At 38.8% G+C, this 25,963-nt stretch overlaps 1 protein-coding gene across 1 annotated transcript in view; it reads left to right on the top strand.

The window, feature by feature from the left end:
* Positions 1–25,963, top strand: part of LOC126174805 (death-associated protein kinase dapk-1-like) — a 286,891-nt gene that overhangs the window by 8,885 nt on the left and 252,043 nt on the right. The window contains exons 3-4 of the mRNA XM_049921178.1: positions 5,303–5,518; positions 18,575–18,713. Of these exons, the coding sequence (XP_049777135.1) occupies positions 5,303–5,518; positions 18,575–18,713 (355 nt within the window). The remainder of the gene's footprint in view (positions 1–5,302; positions 5,519–18,574; positions 18,714–25,963) is intronic.

The following is a 25,963-nucleotide window of genomic DNA, read 5'->3' as shown; positions in this document are numbered from 1 at the left end:
TGCCATGCCTGAGAAAAGATGTGAACAAACGCAGTTGTACCAAACTTGTGTGACACTCGTTATCATTGATTGCAGTTGCTTTGATGATAGAACATGTTTTCCATCAGCCTGAACATGTTTTACACCAGCCCATCCAGTTTGTCTACCCCTCTTGCACATGCTTTTCTTACTGTTAACTCATGTAATATGCATGGATCAATACCATCTCCTAGGCAATTCTTTTTACATGTGTGACAATCGTCACACAACAAAATATTCTCATACTGTAAGACTGTGTAACAGGTCCCCCAATGTAATTTCCTTTGATGTATTCATTTCCCAACACCACAAATAGTTTTCCACAACTATTTTTACATCTCAGGTCTTTATTTGTTGATCTTCCTGGGTTTATTTAGTTTGTTTCCATTTAGCAAGTGTCTTTTAGGATCTATTTCCAGTGTTATCATGTAGTGCTTAATACCCACACCCCCAATCAAAGTGTACCACCTGTCACTACTAGTGATTTCCATTCCTATTCCAGTCGCAAATGGAGCAAGGAAAAAACAACTCAGTATGTCTCTGTATGAGTTCTAATTTCTTTTATCTTGTGTAAAACATAGTACCATATAATGTTTATGGAATGCAGCCTCATCAGTCAAAATCGCCTCCCCCCAACCCCACAAGTAAAATGTCATAATCAAAAAATCTCTTTTCCTCATGTACCACCCCTCTTTTCACAATGATCTCCATGTCTTTGGAGTACAACAATCCATATCCCTCAGAAAAAAATTCCTTGGGAAAGTTGCCCCTGAATTATCTCTGCACTGAATTCAGTTATGCACTCCCAATTCTTTGCACCCTATCTTCCACATTGAAATTATTGCTCTCTAATAACTGGAAGACCACTCCAAAGACCATTTCTTAAAGTTATCTAATTTTCTGTCATTTATTTCCTGTCTCAGAAAAGCACTGCCCAACAGGATGTATCCTACCCCAATGAGACCTCCTTTTCAACCTCACGTACAACCTGAGCCAGTCTTGCTGACCTCTTCCATCTGCAAAATCCTCCAAAATGCTCTCCCAACATCACACAAATCCCAGAATCCAAACAAGCCCAGTAGTCTGTTGTCAAACTACTAACCAAGAACTTCAGTCCCACAGAGGATTCAGTCACTGTCAATGACATGCCCAAATTCAATCATGTTGGACTAATCAAACATCTACGATCACCTAACCCATGTATTGGAAACACTTAATTGCAATAATTCCTTTGACAAAACCTGACTAACAGCTAACATTGAACCTTGACACTCCCATTTCTTACCTCCCCCTCCCTTCCCCCCTCCCTCTCCCCCCTCCCCCATACCCCCTGCCATCCACTCTACCAGTGACTTTCCAGGAATACCTTACCTGCAGCCTGGCCACATGTCTCTTCAAAAGAACACAAACCCACAAACTTTCTTGTGGACAAAATAGAAGCTGTCCAAAATCTTAACTCAGACACCGATTTGATCATTCTCCCTGCAGAGAAGTACCCATCACTATTGTGATGAACAGCACCGATTACGTGACAGTAGGTATTTGCAAACTGACTCTCCACACAAGCCCTGCCACAGTGATCCTTTCAAGAAAACCAGTCCTTTCTAGTCCCGTCACAGAACGTCTGCCCAAGCCCATCTCTCTTCTCCTCTCCACCATCCCTCGGCATACCTGTCATGTATAACATTCCTAAAATCGATAAACCTAGACACCCTGTATCCCCCATTGTAGCTTGTTACTTCGTTATCACAATAACTATCTCGACAAGTTTACCAGCACCTCCAACCCACTAAATATGAGTACATCCTAATTTCAAATATCGAGAACACAAACCATTTCCCTCATTGCCTCTCCATCACTCTCACTCCATTTCCACCTGGATTCTTGTTTGTCACTGCCAATGTAACTTCCTCATAACACAACATCCCCATATCCAGTGCTTTACTGTCATTAAGCATTACTTCTTGCAGTATCCTGCTGGCTCCAGACATACTGCCTTCTTCTTTATACACCTGAATAGCTATGTTGTTACCTATAACTATTTCTCCTTTGATGAGAAAGTATGTAAAAATCTGTGACATGGCAATGGGCAGCCGTATGGCACCCTCTTGTGTCAATCTGTTTATGGGCTGTTTAGAGGAAACTTTCCTAGCTACTCAATATCTTAAACCCATTATCTGGTTCAGGTTCATTTCTGACATAAGGGACAAGATACTCTATCCTCAATCCTTCATAGTGTCAACATGTTCTCTGTCCATTTCACCAGATCATCTTTGACTCAGTGTACTGTTGTTGTTGTGGTCTTCAGTCCTGAGACTGGTTTGATGCAGCTCTCCATGCTACTCTATCCTGTGCAAGCTTCTTCATCTCCCAGTATCTACTGCAACCTACATCCTTCTGAATCTGCTTAGTGTATTCATCTCTTGGTCTCCCTCTACGATTTTTACCCTCCACACTGCCCTCCAATGCTAAATTTGTGATCCCTTGATGCCTCAAAACATGTCCTACCAACCGATCCCTTCTTCTAGTCAAGTTGTGCCACAAACTTCTCTTCTCCCCAATCCTGTTCAATACCTCCTCATTAGTTACGTGATCTACCCACCTTATCTTCAGCATTCTTCTGTAGCACCACATTTCGAAAGCTTCTATTCTCTTCTTGTCCAAACTAGTTATCGTCCATGTTTCACTTCCATACATGGCTACACTCCATACAAATACTTTCAGAAACGACTTCCTGACACCTAAATCTATGCTCGATGTTAACAAATTCCTCTTCTTGAGAAACGCCTTCCTTGCCATTGCCAGTCTACATTTTATATCCTCTCTACTTCGACCATCATCGGTTATTTTACTCCCTAAATAGCAAAACTCCTTTACTACTTTAAGTGTCTCATTTCCTAATCTAATTCCCTCAACATCACCCAACTTAATTTGACTACATTCCATTATCCTCGTTTTGCTTTTGTTGATGTTCATCTTATATCCTCCTTTCAAGACACTGTCCATTCCGTTCAACTGCTCTTCCAAGTCCTTTGCTGTCTCTGACAGAATTACAATGTCATCGGCAAACCTCAAAGTTTTTACTTCTTCTCCATGAATTTTAATACCTACTCCGAATTTTTCTTTTGTTTCCTTTACTGCTTGCTCAATATACAGATTGAATAACATCGGGGAGAGGCTACAACCCTGTCTTACTCCTTTCCTAACCACTGCTTCCCTTTCATGCCCCTCGACTCTTATAACTGCCATCTGGTTTCTGTACAAACTGTAAATAGCCTTTCGCTCCCTGTATTTTACCCCTGCCACCTTCAGAATTTGAAAGAGGGTATTCCAGTTAACATTGTCAAAAGCTTTCTCTAAGTCTACAAATGCTAGAAACGTAGGTTTGCCTTTTCTTAATCTTTCTTCTAAGATAAGTCGTAAGGTCAGTATTGCCTCACGTGTTCCAACATTTCTACGGAATCCAAACTGATCTTCCCCGAGGTCGGCTTCTACCAGTTTTTCCATTCGTCTGTAAAGAATTCGCGTAAGTATTTTGCAGCTGTGACTTATTAAACTGATAGTTCGGTAATTTTCACATCTGTCAACACCTGCTTTCTTTGGGATTGGAATTATTATATTCTTCTTGAAGTCTGAGGGTATTTCGCCTGTCTCATACATCGTGCTCACCAGATGGTAGAGTTTTTTCATGACTGGCTCTCCCGAGGCCATTAGTAGTTCAAATGGAATGTTGTCTACTCCCGGGGCCTTGTTTCGACTCAGGTCTTTCAGTGCTCTGTCAAACCTCAGTGTACTACATTCCTAGAAGTTGACCTCCAACTTTCAGATAGCCTTATGAAAATCTCCATCCTTGTAAACCCCACCAATTATCAACAGTATCTCCACTATGTCAGATGTCATCCCTTTCGCATTAAAACATCCCTCATAAAAAAAGTCTAGCCAAACATGACAGAACATCTGCAGTGCCAAGCAGTCCATTGCACATATGTTGTGATAGTCTTCAAAAAAACTCCAAATTTAGTCCACAAACAGATCTCCTGTGCCATAACATGCGCCCAACCATCCTAACAAACCAGCTGCGGAGGACCACTCCCAAGGCTGAACAGCAGCAACATGTATTTTGCCAGGACTTTTACCACTTTTCATTGTGCCCTGAAGTGAAGAGCACCTTACCAAAATTCTCCCCACCTCCCCCAAAGTCTAATTCTGTGGAATATCCAGGTCCTTCCATGTGCCACGCCTGCACACAACCCCTTGTTGCATGTAGTATATCACTGTGGAAGACCATGTTGCAAGACCTGTTCTCCGCACTCACCAAGAACATCCCACTCTAGTCCTCTCATACCAAATCTGCTGTATCTCATGCATCAGCACTAATCAAGGCAGTCCGTGGAAAAATGTGGCACTGAGCACAATGTGCTCTATTTAAATGTCTGCTACACAATTTGTGCCATTTAAATGCCATCCCCCTACTCCTTCCCTCCTGCAGCTGTCCCACAATACCAGCTTTTATTTTCCGAATTACTTAGATGGGAAATGTCTCAATTTTCAGTAACTCTGGTGCCACGTTGATCTTCATCCTTATCCTCGTGACATCAACTTTTCTCTGTGAATCTCCTCCCACAGAATAAATTCTGCTGTCTTTCTCTTCCTCTGTCGTATACCTCCCCCCCCTCCCCCCCCAACCCACTCCTTCACATCATCGTGTGCTGCACACATCTTCCTCGTTCTCTGCCAGGGCAAGTACACTAGTGTCATGTACCTTATCCATATTCTTGCTGCCTCTTGCTCCCAGACATCAGCTTCCCCCCGTGCCCCTCCAACTCTCTCTTCCCTTAACCACCTCCTCCCATTCTACCCAATGCAAGCATTCACACCATAACTGTGACAAATGTAGGAATACCTAAAAAATATGCTTGCAGTTGACACTTTGAGACATTAGAAGAAATGAGACAAAAATGCACCCACGGATGAAGTTTTAAATGAATAAAACTAAATGCTTGGGATGAAATAAATACGCATTTTTAGTAGGTACAGCACAAAGGTAGAAGTATACACTTTTTATTTTTTATTATTTTTGTCTTTGCTGTCTGTTTAATTAGCATATTTCCTTAGCACATTTCATCTTCCATTGTATTTTTAAACTGTGTTTTTAGTTTTTTCCTATCCTAAAATCTACAACTGATGTTAGACTTCTGATGTATGAATTGATACTATTTAAGTATAAGTACCATTGTTTTGTGTTCTGATAAACTTACAGCTGTGTACATGTGTTCTTCCTTAGAGGCCAATTTGCAGTGGTGCGACGCTGTCAAGAGAGGTCAACAGGACGGCAGTTTGCTGCCAAGTTCGTCAGAAAACGTCGAGTATGTCGAGGAGTATCCCAGGAAGACATACGACGTGAAGTGCACCTCTTGCGTCGCCTGGCTGGCCATCCACACCTTGTGACATTGCACCAAGCTTTTGACAGTCCTCGACATGCTGTCCTGGTTCTTGAGATGTAAGCATGAATATTCAAAAAACCCAACTACAGAAGTCAAATTCAAAGCTGCTTTTATTTCTGTAACAAAAATAATTGTCAGTGGTATCACTTGTGTGTGCATGCATGAGAAAATTTATAAAAGAACTACTTGGAACAAGTATTTAAGACATGCTATACACGTTGTAGAAAGTTAAGTTTTATTTTGTCCTATCCATGCTGAGAGAAGATAATTGATCCTTGACATTGAGCTTGCAGGACTCTGCAGAGTTCTTAATGACATTGCTGCCTGATGATAACTCTGGCTTAAAAAGATCAGAGAAACCTAGAACATTAAGGAAAAATATGAAAGACTACAACAAAATTACAGTGCAGAATTTCTTTTTATTTAAGAGGAAGTGTGCATGTCCATCAAACATTTGAAACAGTGAATAGTTTGATAAATAGGTGGGATAAAAATAGAAATCTTTCAGGATATAAAGAAATAAGGAATAAAATCATTAGCAAAGAAATCACTCCCTACATGACAAAAAATGAAACAACATCTTACCCCATGAACATGGAAAATGTGAGAAGCTGTAATTCCGAGGAAACAGGAAGACTGAGACTGAACACAGCTAAGTCATAATGGCATATATGCTTACTGAACATATTGGGCAAAATCCAAGAAAAGTTGACAAAACCAAGCTCATGCAAGTTTCTGTTGTAGCTTCATGGACTACTGCAAAGACTGAACACTGAAGTGATCCATTCCTTACACCCATCTGCAGAAGAATAAGTATAACAAAAGGTTAACCATAGGATTCTACTCATGAACCAAACTTCCGAGATATAAGTAAGGTGTTGCGTCTGTAAAGATTTGAACAAACAGCACCAGTTTTTAAGGCTTCATAGACAGTGTCTTTAATTACAGCTGCAGGATACTTAAGAATTGAATATTAGTAATCTGGCACTAAATATAGTAAGTAATGCTTTGAGAATAAACTAAAAGTAACTACTAATGAAACTACACATGTCTTGCTGAAGAGAAGGTTTTCCAAAACACAGAAAATTCGCATTACAAATGAACAAAGAAATTGTCTCTTGCATGGGATTGTGCCAATACCTTGACATTATTCTGTACAAGAAACAAAAATTTCAGGTCCTTACATGAGAAAGTGAGAAAGGAACTAAAATAATGAAAAACTTGCAAATATCAGTGTAAAAAACTTCTGGCTAAAACTGAAATATCATGAAGCATAATTTTCGACTTTTGTCACTTTTGGAGCATGCACATCTGAAAAAGTAAAAACTGATAAAACCCATATCGCCCCAGTATTGAATAAAAAGAGAGTGCCATTTTTTTTTTTTTAGATACACAAATGTTTTTTGAATTAATTTTGCATTTGCTTGTCATTTAACTGTTTGGTCCAGTAGATGAAAGCTACTGAATGCAATGTGTAGTGCGCAATAAACATCACATTTAGTGCAGGAGATGTTTGCGGAAAGATTCTTGGAAACAGTTGTATCTTATTGCTGTTCAGTCAGTCATCTTATTGAGAAATTTTGAGAGACAGACTCAGTGTTAAATGACGAATGAACTGGAAGACCATCTAAACCAAATGAACAGATGTTGATGGATATTGTTGACTATATGCAGCAGAGCCCAGCAAAATCATGTGCGTGTTGGCACAAGATAAAGATGTTGAGCTTACAAGCACACATAAAGCAGTTAGGCAAACATTGAGATTGTTCCCTTTGAAAGTGATAGCCGTGCAAGAATTGCAAGATGCCAATAATGGAAAGAAAATTGGTTACTGCAGATGGTTTACATCTTTTACTGAGAGAAAAACCATTAATATTATTTAGTATTCTTTATGTGATCTTCTGTGCAGTTGAACCTCGATTTCACTGGTCAGGCAATGTTAACACACAATTATGGTCAATGAAGAATCCTTGTGTAGTGCTTGAAATGCCATTTCATAATCAGAAAATTGGAGAATCAATAGCATTATCCAAATGGTGCAATATTGGACCTGTATTTTGTGAAGAAACTGTGGGCAGCGACATTACTGTTTATTGATTCATGTTTCATTGGCCAACTAGAGGAAAATGAAATCAACTACTCATGGTTTCATCAAGATTCCACTACTGTGCGCACAACTACTGCTATGTGTCTTCTGGAAGAGCTTTTTGCAGGACGTGTCATCTCAAAAAAACCTATGGCCCCTTCACTCCCTGGGCTTTACTCCACCAGAAATCTGTAGTATGTCACAATCTCCCATGCACAGTTTGTGATTGAAAACATGAAATAACTGTTTACGTAAGAAGTGTCAGATCTACTGAAGGTGTTTTCCAATAAAATTCAGCTGCTCAAACCTATGTATCCATCCACAGATGTCATTTCCAACATATGTTGTAACTGCACAGTAACTTTCTGTTCATCCTGTGCCATGCAAGACAATATGAATTAAAATTCTGCTGAGAATGCTTGCATTCAACGCATAGCCTTATATGTGCTTAAGATGGCAGCAGCTTACTGTTTAAATAAAGGGAACCAAAAGAAAGTAGATAACATCTTTGGGAAGTTGGTAACATCAAAAGCTGATATTTATAAATGCTTGGCAGCAGACATTAGAATGAACACCCCATTAGCACCAGTCAAAGATACAAGAAAGTCAGACCACATTAATTTGACAAAAAGCTTGATACACTTTCTGTCTGAACATGATTCGTTCTCCTTTTGCACTGTCTGGTCACACCAGTGTGCCCACCTGTCAGAAGCCTAAATGATCATCTTTTGAAGTGCAGACCTCTGCAAGATGTGTAGGAAGAGTGTCAGTCAGGTTCTGGAAGGTACCAAAAGGACTGTGAAGCCATGCTGACTCCAGTGCCATGGCCAGCTGTGCTGAGTTTCTTGGCTGGGGTTCCGTAATGTGAACAGCCTGACTGAGATGGTTCCACACTTTCTATGTAAGGTTTAAATCCAGACAGTTGGTGGTCAGGGACATATGGAAAATTCATCCTGATGCTCCTCAAACCACACATGCGCACTGTGAGATGTTTGACATGTTGCATTACTATAGTGCCATTATTTTGCTGATGAAAATCAAACGGTATGTAGGCTGGACATGGTCCCCAAGGATAGATGCATACTTCTGTTGCTCCACATCCAATTGTGGTAATGGCACACAAATTCCAGTTTTGTCACTGATGAACAGTAGCTAGCATGGGTGTCCGAAGCAGGCATACACAGCACTGTTCACTGGACGCTCATTAAGGAGATGCTGTTGGTAGTCTCTTGGTTCATCTGGGCAGCAAGTTGTTTAACAGTTGCATACCTATTTGCCTGTACACTTTTCCACAGCCGTCATTTGCCCCTGTCATTTACAGCCTGTGGTACACCACAGTTGCCTCGGCTTGGCTTTGGAAAGCACCATTTTGCTATGCACGGTATATTCTAACCATATGAACAGTTTACAAACTTAGCCATTTCGGAAATGCTTTCACACTTATTCCAAAATCCAATGATCATGTCTTTCTAGGTGTTAGATAAACCGCTCCATTTCCATACTATGACAACTGCACTGTTTTCTACATGCCCCAACATGCTTTGTATACCCTCCACTACTACTACTGCTACCTGTTGTCTGTGAATAGTTATTGCACATTGATGTCGAACATAGGTGGTGGTTGTGGGGTCCTGCCCACTCGTCTCTTATTGGGTGCCTAAAGGATGCTGCATTCTCAGATAGCTAACAACAATTTAAGCAAAACACATTAGTAGTTTTTTATGACAATAAAGAAGATTGACAATACTTAACTTTGGATGTACAGCGAGTTGTTGTAAGTGATGGGCGACATGCAAACATTCAGTGTCGTTTGCTATATGCAATGTCCATGCAAGTTTGTCACACAGTTTGTGGATCACTAATAATGGCTGTTGTGGTGATCTAGACTAAGGCGTGGTTTCTATTAGTGTCTGTCTTCTACTCTCCACTGAGGCTAGTAGGAGTGGCACTTGTATTCTCTCCATATAGAGGTCGCTCCTGTCATGGTGCAGTCCTAGTTAGTGAGCTATTGACTGATGCCATCTCGCAGCCTTCTCTGCTCTTGCGTTCTTCATCTTCTTGTTGTTACGCTCGAACAGTGGTCACATTAATGTAATTGGGCCGTGTATTTTGGATGAAGGAAGAGAACAGACACAGCATTCAGTAAATGTGGGGTAAGTTGAAATGCCAAAGTAAGAATTCCATCAGAGCCAAATGACATAGAAACAAGCATCTTCCAAGGAGGCACTGTGTATAACATTAGAAGAAATTAAGTACTATGAAGAGAGTTGAAGGAAATGGATAATAAATATTCTTTGAGACTGTTGGGGACCTCAAAGACTATGCTGTTCACATCAGCAAGTAGGAATTGGACAGCAACCATTAGCAAAAGGAAGACAGACCCAAGACAAGACTGCTAAAGACATGCTACCATCAAAGAGATGTACAAGAAGAAATTGCTGCTGTGAAGACATAGTATGCAAACTGGTAGACAGCATGGTCATGTAAGAGAACTAATTGTACAACATTAATTTATTCTGTATGTCGTATAGGCCTAAACATCTATCTCAAGCTGCAGTAACCCTAGTCAGTTTAAGTCATGAAATTATGTCACAGAATTGTTGGGCAGTGCTTGCCTATATGAGAAATTACAGTACTGCTGATAGACACATATACAGTATGTACGCTATACTATCTTTTGGAACTAATAGTTCCTTTCTCAAGAATAGAAGGGGGGTAGGGTGGGGAAAAATAAAAAGAAAGGCCAGTTCATTCAGACCCCAGGATGAGAGCAACCTCACCTGTCAACAAACGATTAGATCTATACGCATTTAAGAAGGCAGCAGCTTACTGCTTAAAGAAAGGAAACCAAAAGGAAGTTGCGGACGTCTTTGGGAAGTTTAAAGCTGAGATTTATAAATTACATGACCTTAATGCAGATAAACTTCAACAATTACGGGAAGGACTTATTACTGTAGATCTAAAATCAAACTGTAACTTGACTAAAGTGGTGTAGAATGAATACACTGAAAAGAAAATATTATATATTTGCAACGAAGCTGCAAAGCCAATTAATGAGTGTTTCTATTTAGAAAAACTGAAGACAGGGATTAGCTGGGTGACGAAAGAAGTCAGAAGATTAAAATGTCTTGCAGTACTTTTGGTTAACTAAATAGCTTCCAAAACTAAGCTTACACTATGTCTGAAACACAAAGTAATCATTGTTAATTAACAGTTTTGACTAATAGTACTTAAGAAAACCTTTCTGTAACTGAGTGTTGCTCAGTGAGCATTGGAGATATCCATGTTAGGAATTATTAGGAGCAACGGGAAAGCAAACAAATGGATCCTGAACGGACTAGAATGGAAGACAGTTATGACTATAATTAAAATGTAGTGGAGATTGGTGAAGCCAGGTGAATGGATGGCAGATGGATAGAGGATATTTTTTTGCTGGATTCAAAAAGCGATAAAAATGACATTTTGTTCATTCATTCTTACACACATTGTATTGTATACATTCCTTAAAGAAGGAGAAGAGCCTTCAGCAATTTGTAAGGAGTCAAGATATACATTAATTGGCAGAATCAGCCATTGCACACTTCTGTAAAGTGTACTAACAACCAGTTTCACTTATTGCTGATCTAGTCACTTTGATAAGTGTGGGAATTAACTCTTAATTACTCTTTTAGATTGAAAAGCAGCTACTTAAAAAAGAGGCCACAGTTCTTCGTCTTTCACTTCTCAGCTGCTATTCTTATCTAAAGTTTCACACCAAGCTGTCAGCTGTCTATATATTGGTAAAATTAAAGCCTGTTTAATGCAAAAAATACTGTGATGTAAAAATAATTGCAACACCAAAAATTGATTAATGTAGAGTAGTGAAATTTCAGGAATACATTTGTCAAGGTAATATATCTACATTATTAACATTGCAAGATCACAGGTTAATGTAAATGTGAGATAAGCCATATCCAATTGAAATGCCAGTATGTTAATATCTGGTGTAACTGCTAGAATGTTGAATGCAAACATGCAAATGTGCATGCGTTGTGTTGTAAAGATGCCAGATGTCAGTTTTTGGGATGGAGTTCAATGTTTGTTGCACTTGGTTGGTGGATGATGCTGGATTTGTCATCCAATGATGTCCTGTATATGCACAATTGAAGACAAATGTGGTGCTCAAGAAGGCCAAGGAATCGTGTCGAGACTCTATAGAGCACGTGGGCGAGTGTTACCCTGTTAGAAAACACCCCTTGGAATGCTGTTCATGAATGGTAGCACAATATGTTGAATCACCAGATTGAGATACAGATTTGCAGTGCAGCTGCCTTAAAAAAAATGCAGGATGCATGGGATAGCCGCAAGAGTGCTCCTGATGTCATACGAAATCGCATCCCAGACAATAATTCCAGGTGTAGGTCCAGTGTGTCTACCACTCCGACAGGTTGGTGGCATGTCCGCAACTTGCCTCTTGTCTGCAGCTCGTGGTCTTGTGGTCGCGTTCTTGCTTCCCGAGCATGGGGTCCCAGGTTTGATTCCCGATGGGGACAGAGGTTTTCACCTGGCTCGAGATGACTGGGTGTTTGTGTTGTCCTCATCATTTCATCATCATTCATGAAAGTGCCGAGATTGGACTGAATGGAGGTTGGGAATTTGTACGGGCGCTGATAACTGCACAGTTGAGCATCCCACAAACCAATCATCATCATCATCATCATCATCATCATCATCAACAACAACTGGCCTCCTTCTAATCAATACACGGCCATCACAGGCACCGAGGCAGAACCAGCTTTCATCAGAAAACACAACATACCTCCATCCTGCCCTCCAACGAGCTCGCACTTGACATCACTGAAGTTGCAAAATAGTGGTGGTTTGGGGTCAATGGAATTTACTCTACAGGGCGTCTGGCTCGAAGCTGTCCTTGAAGTAACCGATTTGCAACAGTTTTGTGTTACTGTGGTGTCAACTGCGGCTCAGATTGCTGCTGCAGATGCAGTATGCCGCACCAGTGCCATTTGCCAAACACAGTGGTCTTCCCTCTTTGTAGTGCCATATGGCCATCGGGAGCCCTGTCTTGCAACTGTACATTCCAGTGACCACTGCTGCAAGTAATCATGTACAGTGGCTACATTCCTGACAAGTTTTTCTACAACATCACAGAAGGAATCCAGCTTCTTGTCGCCCAACTACACAACCTTGTTCAAACCCTGTGAGATGTGGTCAATGGGGTCTTTGTCGCCTTAAAAGCATTCTTGACCAACATCAATTCACCACGTCCAGAATGTATTTAAAGCAAACCTGATTTGCTTCCTCATATTGGCACTACAAGCACCATTCTTCTGCAACTGGTGTGAAAATTGAGTAGATATCTTTCAGATGTAGAAACACACCTTCATGGTGTTGGCAATGTAGCATTAACTGAAACTTTCATTCCCGAATTCAACCATTCTGGTAACATGCAGAAGGATTGGGCAAATAGGTACTCTTTTACTCAAATAAAGTAGAAGCACCTAATGGAAGGTGGCCAGATGACTTTAGGAAACATGCAACTAGTTCTATAGGAGGTCTTCATCAAGCAACAGATGTCAAATGTTTATGGTTTTTGTAGTCATTAGAAGAGTTTTTATATTTAAAAAGAAAGATGATGAGACTTACCAAACAAAAGTGCTGGCAGGTCGATAGACACACAAACAAACACAAACAAACACAAACATACACACTAAATTCAAGCTTTCGCAACCAACGGTTGCCTCATCAGGAAAGAGGGAAGGAAAGGGAAAGACGAACGGATTGTTTACAAATGTCTGCTTGTGTCTGTGTATATGCGGATGGATATGTGTGTGTGTGCGCGAGTTTATACCTGTCCTTTTTTCCCCCTAAGGTAAGTCTTTCCGCTCCCGGGATTGGAATGACTCCTTACCCTCTCCCTTAAAACCCAAATCCTTTTGTCTTTCCCTCTCTTTCCCTCTTTCCTGATGAGGCAACCGTTGGTTGCGAAAGCTTGAATTTAGTGTGTATGTTTGTGATTGTTTGTGTGTCTATCGACCTGCCAGCGCTTTTGTTTGGTAAGTCTCATCATCTTTATTTTTAAATATATTTTTCCCACGTGGAATGTTTCCCTCTATTATATTCATATCATTAATTAGAATAGTTTTTATTATTTGTGGTAGTGGTTTGTTTACTAACAACGACAACGACGACAATATAATAACAGTAAAACCAGTTCCATGGGCCAGACACAAATGAAACTGCATACACAGTAAATCACCAGCTATACATTGCAGGAATTGAAACTGCTTCAGTGAAAAGACTAGACAAACACCTTGGAAATATATTCATTCAGACGCCTGACAACGCATATGCTCCCGAACATGAAACATGTTCTAGTCAATCACAGAAGCATAGCTGACACACAATAATTAGTTTTCATGTTTCATTTACTGTATTTGCAATAACTTTCTATGATGTAGAATGTAATTGGCTTACAAAAGTGAATGTGTGGTAAAATTATTATTATTTACATAATTGGTTGTAAGCTACATTCACATATTGCACAATTTGGGTTTAATGAAAGCTGCACAGTCTGTGACATAGATAGTCTTCCCACCAATTCCAGCTTTTCTGAATTGCACAGGTGGGAACTCTCCCTGCAGCATGCCCTTCATTCCCATAATCTTCTTGCTACAACCTTCACTTGTCCCTGTCCTTCATCTGCCTGTCCTCTTCCTTAATCCCGCTCCAGTATTATACAAGCCTTCTATCCCATCAACACACCGGCACAGACCTTTCCCCTTCTCTACTTCTCTGATCTTCTCTTCTCCCTTTCCCCTCTCCTATCATAGCCTCCTGATGCTGCACTTAGCAGCCCACTAACCTGTCCCATATTATCCCTATAGGCCCCCACAGGCAGCACTTATGCCTTCCCTCACCCTTATCCAATATCCCTCCCCATCCCTGCCATGCTTCTTTAGTATCCCCACTATCCCCTCCAGCTAGATTGCTACTCACCTCAGATACAGTCACATTTGGGCCTAACACCAAGAGACAACAGTGACCATGTATGTGTGTTTTCTATATCTGATGAAGGACCTAGTCCAATGGGTGAATAGCAACTAGGAGTCTTTTTTTCATTCTGTCCGTCTGCCACTCAACGTCTCCTGTATGTGATGTGTAGCATCTGCCCATTCTTAATATTGTTATTCCATACCATGTTTTTCATTGTTTAATCTGTGTTTGAACTGATTAAACCCCCTCCCACCCCTTTAAACCCCCCCCCTCCCCACCCCACACACACACACACACACACACAGAGAGAGAGAGAGAGAGAGAGAGAGAGAGAGAGAGAGAGAGAGAGAGCGACTGTACGATGCTGTTGTTGTTGTTTTTTATGGGAAGTTTTTACATTGTGTGAGCTGTGTTGAGTGAGTTGTGTTGAATAAGAAAATACCTGGAAGATTGAGTCACTGGTCTGGGTGCTGAAGTGGAAAACAGGAGAGTGGGTAAAGGCAGATGAAGGTTAGGGATTAGCAGATATTAAGATGAGGGTGTTCTTGGAGTGATAGATATGTGTGAGAAGAGTTCCCACTTTGCAATTCAGTAAAATTGTTGTTGGGGGGGAGACTTAAAATATTATAGCTTGTAATGCATCTGCTGAAGTCAGTGACATTATTTCCAGAACGAATATTTCATTCTGCAGCATGGTCTGTTTGGTTGTGGTCATTTGTCTACTTGGATAATTTGTGCTCTGATCGGTGTAGAACACTGGGCTGTGGTTGCAGTGAATTTGGCATTTTATGTGACTGATTTTGAGGGTGGCTTTACCTTTGGTAGGGATAGGAAATACACTGTCTCCTCCATGGGAATAAGACCTGTTTAGCAAAATACTAGGAACAGTGAGGCTGCATGGGGCTTAGATATGGACAAGGATATTGCATAATTTGGTTCAGAAGTGGAATACCCTGAGATGTATGGACAAAGTCTGTGGGGAAATATTCACAATGGGGTGTAACCAGAATTCTGGAGCAGTATCTCATTTAGTCATTCCAGTTTTTGATGATATTGAGTGATGAAGAGGCATACTTTTGTGCTTGGCCAGTAGAAGTACGGCCATAGGCCATAGATGATCTGTTTCTTGACAAGATTGGGAAGGTAATTTTGTCTTCAAAGTTCTTGGGAAAACCTAACCATACTTGCCACTTCGAGTACCTTCCCCATAGGTGGCTGTCCTGCATAAGAGGGACATTTTTATGTGGGATTGACAATAGCAGTGAAAGTGGTTAATAGGTTTGATCAGAACATCTTCATGTGGATTTCCTATCAATGCAAAGAGAGAGAAAAGGGGGAAGAGCAGATTTCCATTTTTCTCCTTATTTTATCTTAGAACTGTTGCCTTCTTCATTAATACATTGTTGGAAACTGTCTATGGCATTTATTTTCCTGAAACATGGAACATTTTGTGAAAAGAATTTTTATGCCATGCACTGTAGTTTAATGTAAATGAATAAATAAACCACATAATTTTCAATATGCTGTATAGTGTGACGAAAGTCTAAACATTCTAGTGGGAAAAATTGGATTGTATTCTGAATGGAATGTAACAATACGAGAGAAGGAAAGTTGCTACTCACCATATAGAGGAGATGCTGAGCCGCGATAGGCACAATATCTTTTTATTATGCGTATCGCGACTCAGCATCTCCGCTATATGGTGAGTAGCAACTTTCCTTCTCTTGTATTGTTGATTGTATTCTGAAGTGAACTTCTGATTGTAAACTTTTTTTCTCCTTTAGATTTTATGGTTCTTGATGTCTGCACTTCATTTCATCTATGAATTAGAATTAGAAACTTTTATTCCATTCCATTTGAATTAGAATTTGAATCACATTTACACTTTCATTGCAGGTCTTAAGCGCCTTGCAGACTACTTGTGGTAGTCACCTTCTTTCACCATTTCAGCATTTTTAATATGCATAAGATATTTTTCATTACTCAGAACTGATAAATGTTGAAAACTGTGTTTTCAACTACCATTTAACTACTGCTCAATGCTTTTAACTGTGTGATATTCGTCTTTATAGATTGCAATAATTCTACTTGAAAAACCCAGTACATGCTACCCTTTATTGTGTTGCCAAATACAAGATGTAATTGTTTTAGGTTCTGGTGTTATAAAGCAGTTTTATTGCTCTAAGTTGAATATTGTGGTATGTTGTTGTTGTTATTGGTGGTGGTCGTGGTGATGGTGCAACACTCATCATTTCTTTCGATTGTTACATAATTTCACAAGTTTTGCTGCCTGTGTTCTGTCCGAAGATGTTGTTGTTGTGGTCTTTAGTCCAGAGACTGGTTTGATGCAGCTCTCCATGCCACTCTGTCCTGTGCAAGCCTCTTCATCTCGGAGTAACTACTGCAATCTACATCCTTCTGAATCTGCTTACTGTATTCATCTCTTGGTCTCCCTCTATGATTTTTACGCCCCGTGCTTCCCTATAGTAATAAATTTGTGATCCCTTAATGCCTCAGAATGTGTCCTACCAGGTGATCCCTTCTTCTAGTCAGGATGTGCCACAGTTTTTTCTCCTCGGTTGTATTCAGTACCTCCTCAATAGTTATGTGGTCTACCCATTTAATCTTCGGCATTGTTTTGTAGCACCACATTTCAAGAGCTTCTATTCTCTTCTTGTCAAACTATTTATTATCTATGTTTCACTTCCGAACATGACTACACTCCATATAAATACTTTCAGAAAAGGCTTCCTGACATGTAAATCTATACTAAACGTTAACAAATTTCTCTTTTTCATCAGAAACACTTTTATTGTTATTGCTATCCTACATTTTATATCGTCTGTACTTTGACAATCATAATTTATTTTGCTGCCCAAATGGTGGAACTCGTCTACTACTTGAAGTGTCTCATTTCCTAATCTAATTCCCTCATCACCACCTGATTTAATTCGACTATGTTCCGTTATCCTTGTTGTGGTTTTGTTGCTGCACATCTTATGCCCTCTTTTTCAAGACACTATCCATTCCATTCAGCTGCTCTTCCAATCCTTTGCTGTCTCTGACAGAATTACAATGTAATCGACAAACTTCAAAATTTTTATTTCTTCTCACTGGACTTTAATTCCTTCTCTAAATTTTTCTCTTGTTTCCTTTACAGCTTGCTCATTATACAGATTAAATAACATCAGGGGTAGGCTACAACCCTGTCTTACTCCCTTCTCAACCACTGCTTCCATTTCGTGACCCTCAACTCTTGTAAAGGCCATCTCACTTCTGTACAAGTTGTAAATAACCTTTTGCTCCCTGTTTTTTTATCCCTGCCATCTTTAGAATTTGAAAGAGAATATTTCAGTCAATATTGTCAAAATCTTTTTCTAAATCTACAAATGCTATAACCATTGGTTTGCCTTTCCTTTACCTAACTTCTAAGATAAGTTGTAGGGTCAGTGTTGTCTTGCATGTTCCTATATTTCTCCAGAATCCGAACAGATGTTCCCCGAGATCAGCTTCTACCAGTTTTTCCATTCTTCTGTAAAGAATTTGTGGTAGTATTTTGCAATTGTGACTTATTAAACTGATAGTTCGGAAATTTTTACATCTGTCAGCACCTGCTTTCTTTGGAACTGGAATTATTATATTCCTCTTGAAGTCTGAAGGTATTTTGCCTGTCTTATATGTCTTGCTTAACTCTAATGATTTTAATTTCTCATTTGTTATTCCACATTTATATTAACAAAACTGCATGAATTGTGTAAGAAGGGGCAAAAATTTTGAGGGGGACAATATTGCTATAAGTTGGCATTACAATGTTATATTGAATGGACACTTGGCAGAGTTCATGCCACCCTTTTACAGATACAAAGATATGTCTTCATCTTAAGTAAATATAATTGGTTGAAATATTTTTTGTACATTTGTTATAGTTTTTTCCTTCTGTCACACATTTAGCAAAGTAATAAATACTGTGCTAATAGAATAGAGCTGCTTCAAGTGTTTATATATTTAATGTGTATTGTTTGAATTCTAACAGGCTGGAGGGTGGAGAACTGTCCTCTCTCCTAGAATCTCGTGGTCATTTGGAGGAAACTGAATCAGCTTATTGTGCTCATCAAATACTACTTGCATTACAACACATGCACAGTCAAAATATCGCTCATCTTGACCTCAAGGTATGTGAGAAATAGCAATACTTCCGAAACACTGTGATAAAATTTTGGTTTGAATTATTTCTAACATGAAATCATCAAGGTTAGTAAGTTTATATGAAGTATGGTTCTTCATTTTCAGTGTTTAAGACATAGTCTCACATACAAACTGCGTGGACAGAGATCCCCCACGTAGCTTTACTGACCTGGAATTATGCCTTTGACACCTCATAACATACCTTCTTTTATTGTTTTCCTACTATTAATGGAATTGATGAACATTTATTAAAGTACACAACACTGCACGAGTTGATTTTTGATCTCTTCATGTTTATTGACGCTCAAAGTTATCTTTTATATGATCAGCTTTGTAACCTACAACAGCCTCAGTAGTTGACACAGAACAGCAATGAAACAATGAAACATAGATTGTTTTCGTAATGATTGCCAGCTTTTGACTGAATGAGAAGCACATACTGTTTACATTATAAAATTGATTCACAAATTGTAAATATATTTTAACATCAGCTGTACATTTTATTTGTGTCACATGAAAATTTGTGCCAGACCACTTGAACCTCAATTTCCTGCTTTTTGCAAGAGGTTGCCTTTACCACTTCGGCTGCCCGTGTATGCCTCCCACACTGACTCAGAATTCCATGTGTCATGTTGTCCATATCCCCTATGTTCTACTTTGTGATTCCCACACAGGGAGAGAGAAAGTTTTTTGTCATCATCATTTTAGCCTGTCGAGGCATCTATACCACTGATTTCCACAATGTCTGTGTCTACACAGTGCCTGTATGTTATATTACAGTGTTCATGCATGTCTGAAGAAACGGACACTGTTTGATAATTCACAGTTGTTGTAAATTTTACTAAATGGATTTACAAATAGTGAATATGTTTTGATGCCAATTGTACATTTTAGTAGTGACAAAGTTATGCCAGACCGGGAGTTGTATATGGATAGCCAGAGTGGTTAAGGTGACTGCTCGTGATAAGCAGGAAATCCGGGTTTGTGTCGCAGTCCAGCACAAATTTTCATGCGTCACTAATATGTACACAAATGCCGGGATGGTTCCTTTGAAAGGGCACGGCCGATTTCCTTCCCAATCCTTCCCTAACCCGAGCTTGTGCTCCGTCTCTAATGACCTCATTGTCGACGGGACGTTAAACACTAACCACCACCACCACCACCACCACCACCACCACCACCACTAATATGTACAGCTGACATCAAAATGTACTCACAGTTTGTGAATCCATTTTGTAAGATTTACAACAGCTGTGAATCATTAAGCTGTGTCTATTCCTTCATGAAGGACACTGTAATGTAACATACAGATACTGCATAAACACAGACAGTGTGCAAATCACTGGTAATATTCACAGTTCCACTCCCACAACCTGCCTCGAAGGAAACGTACACTTTAACTGGATAGCAAATATATGGTAGGGCCTCCTAAAGAATTAATAAAATGAATAACATAGGAGGTCAGATTTTTATTATGGAACATGAACTAATTGTGGCCTTATGTGTGATGTACATACTACAGGAATCACAAAATGGTAATGTGTGCACTTATTAACATAAAAAACAAGAGAATTACAAGTGACTAAGGCAGTGTACCCATGAACTGTGAACCATGAACTTTCCCTTGATGTGGTGGCTTGTGTGCCTTGGTGATATAGTTGCCATACTGTGGATGAAGGTGTAACTGCAATGGAGGGGTATCCATGGAGAAGCTTGACAAATGGGTGGTTCCTGAAGAGGGACAGCAGCGTTTTCACTAATTAAAATTGCAGTAGTCTGCATGATTGACTGATCTGGTCCTGTAAGATAAATGAACACAGCTTTGCTGCGCTGGTACAGCAAATGACTGAAAGTAAGGGGACACTACAGCTTTCATTTTCCAGAGAGCATGCAGCTTTACTATATGGTTAAATGTTGCATAAAATATTTGGATTAGTGGGTGGGGCCACTCATGAGGATGCCGTCATCACAGAAAGCAAAACCAGCATTACACAGGCAAGAGTGAGGAATGTTAGATCTCTTAATTGGGCAGATTAGTTAGCAAATATAAAAAGTGAAATTGATAGGTTGAAGCTAGATATGGTGGAAATTAGTGAAGTTCTGTGGCAAGAGGAGAAGGGCTTTTGGTCAGTTGAGTGCATGGTTATAAATGAGTGATTCCAGTAATAAATAAGAAAATAGAAATTTGAGTAACCTACTATGAACTGCATAGTGACTACATTATCACAGCCCATATTGACGCAAAGTCAACACCCACCACAGTAGTACAGGTTTATATGCCGACTAGCTTTGCAGATGATGAAGAGATAAAAAAAAAAAAATATGATGAGATTATTCAGATACTTGAAGAGGGACAGGAAAATTTAATTGTGGTGGGGGGCTGGAATTCGATAGTAGGAAAAGGAAGAGAAGGAAGAATATGACTAGAAGAAAGGAATAAAAGAGGAAGCTGCCTGGTAGAATTCTGCCCAGAGCGTTATTTAATTATCACTAACACTTGATTTAAGAATCATTAAAGAGGGTTGTACATGTGGAAGAGACCTTGAGACACTGGAAGTTTTCAGATTGATTATATAATGGTAAGACAGACACATAAGAATCAGATTTTTAAGACGTAAGACATTTCAGGGGCAGATGTGGACTCCAGCCACAATTTATTGGTTGTGAACAGGTAAAACTTAAGAAATAGCTAGAAGGTAAGAAATTAAGAAGATGGAACCCAGGTAAGTTGAAAGAACCAGAGGTTGCTGAGAGCTTTATAGGGAGCATTAGGCAACAAGTGACTGAAACAGGGGACAGGAATACAGTAAATGGCAAATAGGTAACTTTGAGAAATGAAATAGTGAAGGCAGCAGAGGACCAAATAGGTAAAAAGACAAGACCTAGTGGAAAGTGAGAGATATCACAGGAGATATTGGATTTAATTGATGAAATGAGAAATATAAAAGTGCAATAAATTAAGCAGGCAAAAGAGAATACAAATGTCTAAAAAATTAGTTTGACAGTAAGAGCAAAATGGCTAAGCAGGAATACTTAGAAGACAAATTCAAGTCTGTAGAAACATATATAACTAGGGGAAAGATACAAACTTCATAAAGAAAAATTAAAGAGACATATGGAGAAAAGAAAAACTGCTGTATGGAGATGAAGAGCTCAGATGGAAAATCAGTATTGAGCAAAGAAGAGAAAGCTGAAAGGTGGAAGGGTGTACAGTATGTAGAGGGGTTACACAGTGGAAATAAACTAGAAGGCATTATTATAGAAAAGAAGAGGATGTAGTTGAAAATGAGGTGGGAGATATTATACTGCAAGAATAATTTAACAACTCCCTGACTGATCTAAGTCGATACCAGGCCATGGTGTAGACAACATTCTGTCATAACTAGTGATATCCTTTAGAGAGCCAGACATGACAGAACTATTCCATCTAGTGTCCGAGATGATGAGAGGCAAAATACCCTCAGACTTGGAGAAGAATGTAATAATTCCAGTTACAAAGAAAGCAGCTGCTGACAAGAGGTATGAATATTACCAAACTGTCAGTTTAATAAATAACTGATGCAAAATGCTGACACGAATTATTTAAAGAAGAATGGAAAAACTGGTAGAAGCTGATCTCAGTGAAGATCAGTTGGGATTCTGGATGAGTGCAGGAACCTGCAAGGCATTACAGATGCTACAACTTCTTTAGAAGAAGGGTTAAAGAAAGGCAAACTTAAATTTATGGCATTTGTGGACTTTGAGAAAGATTTTGACACTATTATCTGGAATACACTCTTTGAAATTCTAAATGTAGAAGGGGTAAAATACAGGGAGTGAGAGGCTATTTTCAACTTGGACACAAACGAGAAGGCAATTATAAGAGGGGCACTGATGACCTCGACGTTGAGCGCCCATAAGCCCCAAAACACACACACACACACACACACACACACACACACACACACACACACACAGTTATGAGTCTAGGGGCATGAAAGGAAAGCAGTGGTTGAGAAGGTGTGAAAAAGAAAGCTGGGATCTTCTTTTTCCTCTCTTGTTTTGCCATCTGCCTCCTTAAATTCATTTTTTCGCTTTTAACTAATTACCATTAACATACATAAGTATAATCTGCATTGTCATAAAAGGGAAAGGTTGGCCCTCAGTTTTAAAGAATATAACACCATATCTTAATTTTGTGCTTAGTTTTGTGTGTGTAATTAATTTACTGATTTATTTTGACTATTCTTAGTTAATATCTTTCGTTATAGGGTGAAATCAATAATTGTTTCGTAACTTAAATTCTGTTATTGACTTATAAACAAATATAAATTCTGTACTAATTATAAACATTTGGAAGACGAAACACTGGCAGTCTGTAAGTATTTATTTGGCTCTATTCGAAAACATATTCCAGTTTTGTCAAAAGTATTGTTTGCATAACTATATCTGTTAACTTCATCATTTAAATAAATAATTTGGCTTAATCCTCATGGTAGAAGAAGTTGTTAAAGAACCAATTTTTCAATTTATTAAGTTAATTTAATGAGTTATGTTTTAATTGTAATTTCTGTAAATTAAACATCAAACAATGTATAGTTCCAGTACCTATTATTGTGATGATATATAAAGGCCCAATTTTTGGTCCCGAGACAGTCAGTCCACTGCCGATTTTCTGATGAGTCTGTGCTGGTTAGAACAACTACTATGTATCAACTTAACAGTGGAATAAGTGTAACACAAATAGGCCATGTGTTAAAACAATGACATTTATTTATTTATTTATTTATTTCTTGTTCCGTAGATCCAGTTAGTGAGTCAATCACAAGGATATGGAACGTGTCAAATTGTACAGGTTTCAATTTAAACTTACAATAAATACAAGGGCAATTCAATGGCAAATTGTACATAGTTTAAGTAAGACATACTATAAATACAGTAACAGATACAATGTCAGATAGATAACATAATTACCATTAGATAGAAAAAGGAGTTTCAAATAAAGGTTAAAGATAAGAGCACAAAGTTAAATCAGATATTAGGCGTACAAGAGTAAATACATGTACAGCCAATCTGTTGTTACAAAAAGTGCGCTAATGCCCAAATGCACAATAAAATCAATTGAACTACTTCTAGACACAATAAGTTTAGTGATGGTATACATTTTCTTTCAGGTATTCATCCACAGTATAATAAGATTTCTCTGTCAGGTAATCTTTGAGAACTTGTTTAAATTTTGGCAGTTCTGTATGAACACATTTGATATGTAGTGGTAGAGCATTGAACAGCTTAATGCTGCAGTAGTAAACTCCTTTTTGTACCAGAGTGAGACGTTTCATTTCTAAATGTAGATTGTTTTTGTTTCTCGTGTTATAACCATGGAATTTACTGTTGTCTTGGTAGATGGAATAATTTTTGCACACAAAGGTGACCAAGGAAAAAATATACTGTGAGGCAGTTGTTAGGATACCTATCTTCCGAAACAAGTGCCTGCAAGAGTGTCTTTGATGGACCCCACACATTATTCTGATTGCTTTTTTTTTTTTGGATGGTGAAAACTTTTTTTGCAAGTGGTTGGTTCCCCCAGAATATGATAGCATATGACATCAATGAGTGGAAGTAGCCAAAGTAGGCAACCTTAATAGTGTCAACTTCAGCCACTGAAGAAATTACCCGTAATGCAAATGTTGCCGAGCTAAGTTTTTTACATAGATGAAGAATGTGAACTGACCAATTACATTTACTGTCTATGTAAGCACCCAGGAATTTTGTGTCTTCAACTTTCTGTATTGGTTGATCTCTACATTTTATGTTAATTTCATCGGGATTACTTTGTGATGTATGGAACCTCATATAATGAGTTTTATCTGCATTGAGCGAGAGACCATTTGAGGAGAACCAATTTAAGATGTCATTAAAAACAGTATTTGTAGTTTTTTCAAGATCATGATCAATCAAATCATCAATTAGAATTGTGGTATCATCGGCAAACAGGGTAAATTTGCTGTTTGTCTCAGAACAAAGAGGAAGATCATTAATAAAGATGAGGAAAAGCAGTGGGCTCAAAACGGAGCCTTGAGACACACCACACGTTATCGTGCCCCATTCAGACGAGGCAGGTTCTCCAGAAGAGCCATTTAGCATTACAGTCTGCTTCCGATCCTGTAGATATGACTGTAGCCACAAGCCAACAGTACCATAGTATTCTGCCTTTTTCCAAAGAATTTGGTGGTTTACACAGTCAAAGGCTTTCGTAAGATCATAAAAAATACCCACTGGAGACTTTTTTTGTTAATGGCTTCCAAAACTTGGTTGCTGAAAGAGAATATTGCCTGTTCATTACAAAGACCGGCTCGAAAACCAAACTGATTTTTGCTTAAGATACTGTGGAAGTTGAGATGGTCTACAATCCTCCTGTGCATGAGTTTTTCTAGAATTTTCGAGAAGGTAGTTAACAGGGATATTGGACGATAGTTTGTAACAATGCTTTTATCCCCTTTTTTAAAGAGAGGAATCACTACAGCCAACTTAAGTCTGTCAGGGACAATCCCATCTTGTAGGGATGCGTTGTATATGTTGCATAAGACGGGACTAACAAATTTATAACAGTGTTTCAGTATTTTACTAGAAATATTGTCCACACCAGCAGAATTTTTATTTTTTAATGATCTAATTACTCTTATGACTTCGCTTAGAGTAACTGGAGGTAAGGATAACTGTGGGATTCTGTTGCTAATAGCTTTCTGTAGGAGGGACAATGATTCTTCCATAGAACCATTACAGCCTGTCTTCTCTGCTGCTCTCAAAAAGTGGTTATTAAATATTTCTGCAACCAACTCAGGTTTCTTTATGATACTGTCCCCTGTATTAATCTCTACCTGAGACATGTTCCCTGTTGTCCTGCCAGTTTCCCTCTTTATTACATTCCATATTGTTTTAATTTTATTTTCTGAGCTTTCAATTTCTGATTTTATGCACATACTTTTAGATTTATTTATAACCTTCTTGAGAATGCTACAGTAAAGTTTGTAGTGTTGTTGTTTCTTTGGATCATTACAAGTCCTGAGAGAACTGTATAACATCCTCTTTGTTCTACAAGATGTTATTATCCCTGTAGTGATCCAAGACTTCTTGGCATTGCCTATATGACTATTTCTAACTACTTTTTTGGGAAAGATGGACTCAAATACAGACATGAATTCATTTAAAAATGAATTGTACTTTTTGTTTACATCTGTTTCCCTATAAACTCGGCTCC

Source organism: Schistocerca cancellata, chromosome 3, assembly GCF_023864275.1.
Source record: "Schistocerca cancellata isolate TAMUIC-IGC-003103 chromosome 3, iqSchCanc2.1, whole genome shotgun sequence".
NCBI classification, from domain to species: Eukaryota; Metazoa; Arthropoda; class Insecta; order Orthoptera; family Acrididae; genus Schistocerca; species Schistocerca cancellata.
This window is presented reverse-complemented; position numbering and strand designations above follow the sequence as displayed.